The 9,477-nt window shown below is 45.3% G+C and overlaps 1 protein-coding gene across 6 annotated transcripts in view; it reads right to left on the bottom strand.

The window, feature by feature from the left end:
* Positions 1-9,425, bottom strand: part of PPP1R36 (protein phosphatase 1 regulatory subunit 36) — a 34,293-nt gene extending 24,868 nt beyond the window's left edge. For 4 of the 6 annotated variants that reach the window (XM_008058827.1, XM_008058850.1, XM_008058866.1 and 1 more), the window contains exons 1-2: positions 9,356-9,425; positions 8,454-8,518 (exon numbers count right to left, since the gene is read on the bottom strand). In XM_008058827.1, coding sequence (XP_008057018.1) covers positions 8,454-8,518; positions 9,356-9,424 — 134 coding nt within the window. In that variant the 5' untranslated portion in view covers position 9,425. Of the gene's footprint in view, positions 1-5,097; positions 5,180-8,453; positions 8,519-9,355 lie in introns of those variants that run through there. The other 2 variants (XM_008058840.1, XM_008058836.1) reach the window with 2 other exon arrangements.
* Between the last annotated feature and the right edge of the window lie 52 nt (positions 9,426-9,477).

Here is a 9,477-nt window from a genome sequence, read left to right as displayed (position 1 = left end):
CCCAGACTGGAGTGCAGTGACTGCTCCCGGCCACCGCAGCCTCGACCTGCTGGACTCCGGTGATCCTTCCATCTCAGCCTCCAAGTAGCTGGAACTACAGGTGCGTGCTACCACGCCTGGCTAGTTTTTGATTTATTGTAGAGATGAGGTCTTGCCAAGTTGCCCAGGTGGGTCTCGAACCCACGGGCTCAGGCAATTCACTCACCTCAGCCTCCCAAAGGCGTGGGATTACAGGCTGAGCCACCAAGCCCGGCTTCATTCACGTCTTTACGTTGGGACAATTATCTAATGAAAGATGAAAACTTTAGACTTTGTTCAGCCTCCAACCGCATCAGCCTCCAGAATACCACCAAACACAGAACATTTCTAGCTGAAAATCTTGCACTAACTTCACAAGAAACAGAAGCTCACAACAAGCTTGAAAGGATAAGTTTATTGAGTGCTTATTATGTGCCAAGTGCTCTTAGGCACCATCTCACATAATCCTCATAGCAACTCTATGAGAAAATATTACTATTATCACTGCTTTTACATTTGAGAAAAATGGAAGCTTAGAAAGAGATTAAGTAACTTGACTAAGATCACGTAGCCACTGGCAAAGCCAAGCCTGGTGTTGCCAGGTCATCTAGCCACAGAGCCAAGTGCCCAGTGACCAGGCAGTCCTGCCTCCTCAGCTGCCATCTCAGTATTCACCACTGTAGGCTCTTCTAGAAGTCCACACCTGGCTGGATACAGTGGCTCAAGCCTGTGATCCCAGCATTTTGGGAAGCTGAGGTGGAAAGACTGCTTGAGCCCAGGAGTTCGAGATCAGCCTGGGCAACACAGCAAGGCCTCGTCTCAAACAAACAAGCAAATAAATAAGCAAGCAAGTCAGGCGTGGTAGCCTGGGCAACATAGTGAGACTTTGTTTCTAATACATACATAAACAAATAAGCTGGGCATGGTATCGCACATCTGTGGAGTCCAGGAGGCTGAGGCTGCAGTGAGCCGAGATCATGCCACTGCACTCTAGCCTGGGCAACAGAATGAGACCTTGATTCAAAAATGAACAAATAAATAAGCAGAATAAAGACCTTGCCCATTTCCAGGACGGTTTCAGGAACTTTTACTTAACTCAGGGGTTCTTAACATGTGGTACAAACCCTACTAAGCGGTAATGGGTCTTGCTAACAAGGGGCCCCAGTTAAGCAACAAAAAGATGTAGTGAGTCCATATTATGTGTCAGGAATTACTATGATCTTGAAAATAAGATGGTGTCTGATTACAGGCAAGGCACGGACTCTTGAGAGTCTCCACAAATATGAACGGGAAGACAGAGAAAAGCATTCAAAGACCAGCACAATGTGGCTCCTGCGTTATAGAGAGGACATTTTCTAGAAGTGGGGTGTCTGCCAGATCCAGTGGCTTGGTATCACACTGTGGGTTATGGTTTTTATTTTTTTGCCACATTGATATCACAATGCAGAAGCTCAGCCTCTGCCCATAGTTATGTGTCTGTTAAGCTGAATCGCAGATGAAGTGGAAGCACTTGCCCCATCTTCAGCCCTTCTCTAAAGATGACTATTAATCACTATGCCCTTGGTAAATTCCACCAAGAGATTATTTTAGAGAAATACCTCACTGTGAAAGGGATCAAGTTAGTCAGTATGTCCCTTCTTCTTCCAGGAGTTTCTGCCAACCCCCTGGCGATATTTATGTTGTGCAATAGGTTAGCTCCTAAGAGCATATATGTGATGTTCCCTTAAGGGGGAATCGTTTTGTTTTTTTTTTGTACTTTTCCACTGTTCTTTTCTTTTTTTTTTTTTTAGTTGGAGTCTCACCCTGTCACCCAGACTAGAGTGCAGTGGCCACTCCCGGCCACCGCAGCCTCAGCCTTCCAAGTAGCTGGAACTACAGGTGTGCGCTATCACACCCGGCTAATTTTTTGATTTGTTGTAGAGATGAGGTCTCACCAAGTTACCTGGGCGGGTCTCGAACCCACAGGCTCAGACAATTCACTCGCCTCAGCCTCCCAAGGCGTGGGATTACAGGCTGAGCCACCGAGCCTGGGTCTTTTCTTTTTTTTTTAGACCACTGGCACCAAGTCATGAAGATTTCTGAGCCTTTCATTCTTCCTGGTGCTCTTATCACTGGTCTCCAAGGATCAGATTCGTGGGGAAGGGTATGCTGAAATAGTGGGGGTGGGCAAGAAAAAAGAAATGGAAAGACACCAAACATTGACAGTGGCTACATCCAGAGAGGGATGAGGGAGCCGATGGGACAGCGAAGAGAGACATACTGAAGAGCGCTTGCTCCTGAATTTGAATACTTCTGTGTTAGTTGATTTTTTTTATAAGACTGCTGATTTATCACCTGCATAGCTTTAAAAAATGTTGATTGAGATATATAGAAAGAAACTCAGTGGTGGGTACCTTCTGTGACAGATCATTAATAAAATACCCAAATCCCCTAAACATGCAGACGTGTTCTAATGGCTCTTTGATGCCCACTCTGCTGCTGGAAGACTAACACAGATTATTACCTCCTGTTCTCCACATAACATCCTAAACAAGAACAAGAAAAGTTGTTTTCAGATTTTTCTTTAGACCGTTACAGTGTTTGGCCACTTACAAGCCAGTGGCCATGACTTTCCTGCCATCTAAAGAAGTCTCAGGTCTTCCCAGCTCTCCCCAGGACTTTTCTAGAAGATGAGGGAAGATGGAAGCACCGATTCGAGTGACATCAAATGAAATTGTGCCTCCCACTCTTTTCTTGGTGATCGCCCTCTCAGTCTACCGAGTAGCTGAGACTATAGATTCCAACCACTGTGCCCTCCTAATTTTGTTGTTGAAATGAGGTCTCATCCTATAATCCAAAGTTTTGTGCTATACTAACTTGCCTGAGATGTTTTAAAGATTTAAAATAAGGAATCTGAAAAGATACATTTGGAACTGTCTCATAGATTAAGTCTATGAACTAAGTGAAACGCACTTGGAATTATAAAGTCAACAAAATAATAGAAATTGGGAGTTAGAGGACATCAAAATGATCATCTAGTATAAGGCTGTCATTTTACTGATGGAGAACGAGGCTGATCCACGTCCCAGTGGCTGAAATTGGTGGTGCGCAGAGTCTATCCTTGGCAATAGTCTGGCATGTATGCAAAACTTCCGGTCCTTATGCTCTGACCTCTGAATGTGCCTTCTCTCCTTCATGCTTGTCTGAGTGGTTTTTACCCCAAGGTGATCTTGATCCTCTAAGGTTCACCACACTGAGTTGCTTAAATGCAAAGCAGCTCCACTACAAAAGAGCTACCCCCTATCTATTCTCCACCTCCCCTAACTGCCCCCCAATCTGTGTACTACACAGTTTGAGGTTTTGGGCTTCTTTCAACTTTTTTTTTTCAGTCAGAGTCTCACTCTGTAGTCCAGGCTGGAGTGCAGTGGTAGCTCATGGCCACTGCAGCCTCGACCTGCTGGGTTCAGGCAATACTTCCACCTCAGCCTTCCAAGTAGCTGAACTACAGGCACATGCCACCATGCCCAGCTAATTTTTTTGAACTGTTGTACAGATGAGGTCTCGCCAAGTTGTCCAGGTTGGTCTTGAATCCATGGGCTCAATCCTCTCACCTAGGCCTCCCAAAATGCTGGGATTATACATGCCTGGCCTCTTCCAACTTTTTAAATTGAGTTATAACTTACCTATAGTGAAGTGCATAAATCTTGAAGGGTGCAGTTTGATGAACTTCTGAACGTATATATACTCATGTAGTTGCCACCCAGACCAACATACAGACCATTTCTACCACCCCAAAAGGTTCCTTCATACCTTCCCCCACCCCCACCAGTTGATAATCCCCACTAAAGGTAACCACTATTTTTTATTCCTATCATTTTAGTCCTTTTTTATGTTTTTTAAACTTTCATATAAATAGGATTATATAGTATTTACATTTTGATATCTGGCCTCTCTTGCTCAACATTATGTCATACAACCTATATTTTAAATCGTTATCATAGCCAGGCACAGTGGCTCGGGCCTGTAATCCCAGCATTTTGGGAGGCTGAGGTGAGAGGACTGAGCCCACAGGTTTGAGATCTGCCTGAGCAACATGGCGAGAATTCATCTCTATAATAAATCAAAAAAATCAGCTGGGCGTGGTGGAGCATACCTGTAGTTTCAGCTACTTGGAAGGCTGAAATGGAAGGACAGACTGAGCCTAGGAGGTAGAGGCTGCGGTGTCCGTGATTGTGCCACTGCACTCCAGCCTGGGTGACAGAGTGAGACTCCAACTCAAAATAAAAATAAAAATAGCCCATCCTGAGTGGCACTATTTCATATTTGAGCCTACTAATAAATTAACAAGGCCAGGTGTGGTGGTTTATGCCTGTAATCCCAGCGCTTTGGGAGGCTGAGGAGGGAGAATTACTTGAGCCTAGGTATCTGAGGCCAACCTGGACAACATAGTGAAACCTCATCTCTACAAAAAACTAAAAAATTAGTCACACGTGGTGGTTTGTGCCTGTAGTCCCAGCGACTCAAGAGACTGAGACAGGAGGATCACTTAAGTCCAGGAGGTCAAGGCTGCAGTGAGCTAGGATTGCGCCACTACACTCCAACGTGGGTGATAGAGACCCTGATTGTAAAAAATTTAAAAATTAAAAAAAAAATTCACAGATATCAGTTTCACATTGTCTTTCATGCTCATAAAGTATTCACATTAGTAATCTATAGTTTGTTACCAAATTATTCTTAAAATATGGTTTGACTGGATTTCCGCTAATTTTGGAGAGTATCTGTAAGATGATAAATTTATTTATTTATTTTTTGGCAGCGGGTGCCAAAAAAATGTATACGCATTTTAAGTGATGTTAAGAGATGTTTGCCGTTATCAGAAGTGTCTGGATACTGGTGGTAACCACTTTGAGCACCTCTTGCAGAAGTCAAACGTGACTTGTATTCATCTTTCGTTATCAGTGTATATATTATTACAATTTTAATACAGTTCTTTTCATCTCTTAAAAATGTGTGTACATTTTTTGGCACCCTCTGTATATTTAGAGACCATCTAAGCCCTCTCTTTTTTATGATAAAAATTGGAACATACTTTTTACTTACCGAACTTCTTTGCAAATGAAGCTTAATTGGCAATATTTTTCAAACTCATTTTCAGTGCTGATCCAAAAATAACCCATCCCAGCTGGGCACGGGGGCTCAAGCCTGTAATCCCAGCACTTTGGGAAGCTGAAGTGAGAGGACTGTCTGAGCTCAAGGGTTCGAGAACAGCCTGGGCAACTTGGCGAGACCTCATCTCTACAATACATCAAAAACTTAGCTGGGCATTGTGGTACATGCCTGTAGTTCCAGCTACTTGGAATGTTGAGGTGGAAGGATCAAGAGCCCAGCAGGTAGAAGCTGCAGTGGCTGTGAGCGTGCCACTGTACTCCAGCCTGGGCAACAGAGTGAGACTCCGACTCAAACAAAACATATATATATATGTTTTGTGTGTGTGTGTGTGTGTGTGTGTGTGTGTGTGTGTGTGTGTATATACACACACACTTCTGATTTTGACTCTAATAAAATGTTAAACCTTTGAATTATGTGTCTAATTACCATTAAACATGTCATTAGCTTTACAATGCAAGTATAATGACATCTGCTTAGCCAACTCCTTTCCTGACCTCCAGCCCCATCTGTCCAACAGTCTGAGACGTGTCCACATGAATAAGTCATAGCAACCTCAAACACATTGCCACTCTGGTCTCTTTCATGCTGAATATGGGTGAAGGGCAGTTCCAGCCGCCCGGTCACCCAAGTCAGATACCTAGGAGCCAACCTTGACACTTACTTCTCCCTCTCCCTTCACATCCTGGCCCCCCACATCCTATCAATCTGTCCATGTGTACTGTTAATTCCACCTCTTAAATATATCTTAGACCTTTAGCCTTCTCTCTGTTTTTACTGACATGGAGTTAATCCTGACTCCAAAAATCCCAGAAGTTCTTTATCTAGAAATGTGTATTTATTCTTACATGTTTAAACTTCAGTCACCTTCAAAGTACTTGCCATTTGATGCAATATACCTATGGAGACACTTTTTCCACAGCTTAAAACAGTTTTTGAACTCATCGATTGTAATGCCTTTTAGGGTTTCTGCTATTTTTGTTTCACCTCTTCCACATTGGCAAAACGTTTCCCTTTGAACACTTTTTTTTTTCTTTTTGGAGTTGGAGTTTCACTCTGTCGCCCAGACTGGAGTGCAGTGGCCGCTCCTGGCCACTGCAGCCTCAACCTGCTGGGCTCCGGCAATCCTTCCGCCTCAGCCTCCCGCGTAGCTGGAACTACAGGCACGTGCTACCACGCCCAGCTACTTTTCTGATTTATTGTAGAGATGAGGTCTCGCCAAGTTGCCCAGGTGGGTCTCAAACCCGCGGGCTCAGGCAATCCACTCACCTCAGCCTCCCAAAGCATGGGATTACAGGCTGAGCCACCGAACCCAGCTTCTGAAGACTTTTTTCATTAGGGAAACACACAAAAATCACTTGGGGTGAGATGGGTAAATAGGGAGGGTGGGGCATGGAGGTCATGCTGGTTTCGGTCCGAAGGTGCTGAACACTCAGTGAGGTGTGGGCAGGTATGCTCGTAAATCACCCATCATGAAACGAGCAAATGTGCTAAAAGAATCTCCAAAAAATTCACAGAAGCCGAACGCAGCTTTTCACAACACTAACTGGCATACTGATGCCAATGGGTGCCTAGAACACTTACCTAGAGAGGGAAGCCTGTACTACAAGGGGCCAGCCCTCCGAAAGATAATTCTGTGTTTCTTTGGGTTTCTCTCGTACGTGTGTAACTATCTGTAATCCTCCTACAACTAGCTTTCTCATTAGTCACCTGTCTCTATTCTTCCTCTGCTTGAATCTAGAGGGTTTACTGAACATGTTCAATAAGCATTTGTTAAGCACCTACTTTATGAAGTTCTTTAGATGGCTTCAGGGACATGAAGATACGTAAGACAGTCCCTGCCAGTGAGGGGCTTCCAACTAGTTGAGGGAGACAGTGTACATAATGGGAACAGTTTTGGCATCAGACAAATATTAGTTCACATGTTAGTTCTGCTACTTACTGGCTGTATGACTTTGGTTTGGGTGGCTTTTTTTGAGTTGGAGTCTCACTCCGTCACCCAGGCTGGAGTGCAGTGGCACGCTCCTGGACACCGCAGCCTCAACCTACGGGGCTCCGGCGATCCTTCCGCCTCAGCCTTCCAAGTAGCCAGAACTACAGGCATGTGCTACCACTCCCAGCTAATTTTTTTTATTGTAGAGATGTGGTCTTGCCAAGTTGCCCAGGCTGGTCTCGAACCCATGGGCTCAGGTATTCCTCTCACCTCGGCCTCTCAAAAAGCGCTGGGATTACAGGCTTGAACCACCATGCCCGGCCTGGTTCTGATTCTTAATCTCCCTGAGACTTGTTTCTTCAGCTATAAAATGGTGGCTTACACTTGTAAACATAGCACTTTGGGTGGCTGAGGCAGGAGGATTACTTGAGCCCAGGAGTTCAAGACCAGCCTAGGCAACATAGCAAGACCTCATCTCTATAAAAAAAAATTTAAAAATTAGCCAGGCATGGTGGCATGCACCTGTAGTTCTAGCTACTCAGGAGGCTAAGGCGGAAGGATCACCTGAGCCTGGGAAGATGAGGCTGTAGCGAGCCATGATCATGCCACTGTACTCCGGCCTGGGCAACAGACATCCTGATTCAAAAAAAAAGAGGATATTAATGCTCACTTCCCAAAGTTTTGTAAGAATTAGAAAAATATGCAAATATTTGGCACATAATAGGTGCACAACAGATAGTGCCAAGGACTATTAGTTTAGCTATACACTTTTCATAGAGTCAATGTTTTCTCAAAGGAGATTAAAGCCAGTTTTTTTCTCATCTAGTAATTTTACCTTGAAAGATTTACCAAAAAAAAAGAAAGATTTACCATCAATTGTAGCATGTGTAATATGGTTCCATTAATGTAAAACTGTATTTCTAGAATTCAAAAATGCAGTTTTATACAGCATTTGAAAACCTGGACTCTCAGTCAGACAGATCTACACGTAGGTCATCTTAGTCACCTCTGAGCTAAGGTATAATTGGGCCAAGTCACTTCGATTTCCTCAAATCTCTTAGCCCTTTGAAACCTCATTTTCTCCATCCATAATTAACATACAGCTACTTCAAAGGGCTGGTAAACCCTTTAGCTGATTAGCAGAGTGTCTGGCACATAGGAAGCTGCTGATAAGTGTTAACAGAAGGTCCTCACCTTCTGGTGAAAGGCTGTTCACCAAAGTGCTTATCTCCATATGGTGGGGTTTCACTAGGTATTTATTTTATTCTTTATACTCTTCTGTATTACTTGAATTATATATTTTTTACCCCAAGTACATGTAATTTTAATAAAAACACTAATATTTGTTAATATTTACCTTCTGAATTCAAGAGTTTTGGTTTCATCTTTCCAGTACCACATCCCTAATCGTAATCCCAAATGCTGTAAAATGAAATGATTGCAGCAAAAATAATTAAAAATACAATTTACAATCCACGTGTCACAATAAGCCTTTAACAGTAATTCCTACTAGTTGCCCTTTAGACCTCTCTTCAGTAAAAATGTAGAATTTTAAAGTGTTTGATTTGAAGCCAGCAGTTTATCCTTTAAGGTGTCGTTTCAGTAGGAAGGAAGGGATGAGAGAGAAAGGGAGAGGGAGGGAGAAAGGAAGGGGAGAAAAAGGGAAGAGAAAGGAGGGTGAGGAGGGGAGGGGAGAAAGGAAGGGAACTTAGGCCGCACCCAGCTTACCATAGCAATTCAGCGAATAACTGGAATTCAGACAATAAACTGGTGCCCGGGGCGGCCTCCACTTTTTAGCTGAGTTCCCACTCACCCAACACAGCCCGGCCTCCAGAGGCAGTGGGCAAAGGACCGGGGTGCCCTTTTCACGGAGTGGTAGGGAGCAGCCGCCAGCCTCTCACCTTCATCTCGGGGAAACCTTCCCAGGGCAGGACTGCTCCCCCCGCGGCAGGGCTATTTATCTGGCAACCAGTTAAGCGGAGGCGGCGAGGTGGGATCTCATAAAGAGCTGAACATCCGTGTGGGAGCCGGAACTCAGCCCGGCCCGTGGGCCGGACGCGCTCCGCGGTTCTGCTGCAGTAGGCGACCGGCGACACTGCCGCCATCGCTTTGAGACCCGCTGGCCCGGGAAAGGCGACGCCCCGCCTCTGGAGCAGCGTGAGGGGCGCAGCCCAGGGAAGGAGGGCGTCGCGCCCAGGGCCGGGGGGGCCGCGGGGCCCGCCTTCCCCCCGCCGGAGGGGGCGGCCGGGCTGCACTTACGTCCAGCAGGGAAGGGGCCTGCGTGGCCCCCTGCTTCCTCCTCGCATAAAGCTCGGGCACCCGGTGCATGGCCTCACCCCGGCCGCCCCGCAGTCGCCCCGGTTACCACCCGCCGGCGCCTG

This window comes from Carlito syrichta, unplaced genomic scaffold (assembly GCF_000164805.1).
Source record: "Carlito syrichta isolate Samal-C Ts95f unplaced genomic scaffold, Tarsius_syrichta-2.0.1 Scaffold90622, whole genome shotgun sequence".
In the NCBI taxonomy this organism is placed as follows: domain Eukaryota; kingdom Metazoa; phylum Chordata; class Mammalia; order Primates; family Tarsiidae; genus Carlito; species Carlito syrichta.
Note: the sequence above shows the minus strand (reverse complement) of the source record. Positions and strands in the feature narration are given on the sequence as shown.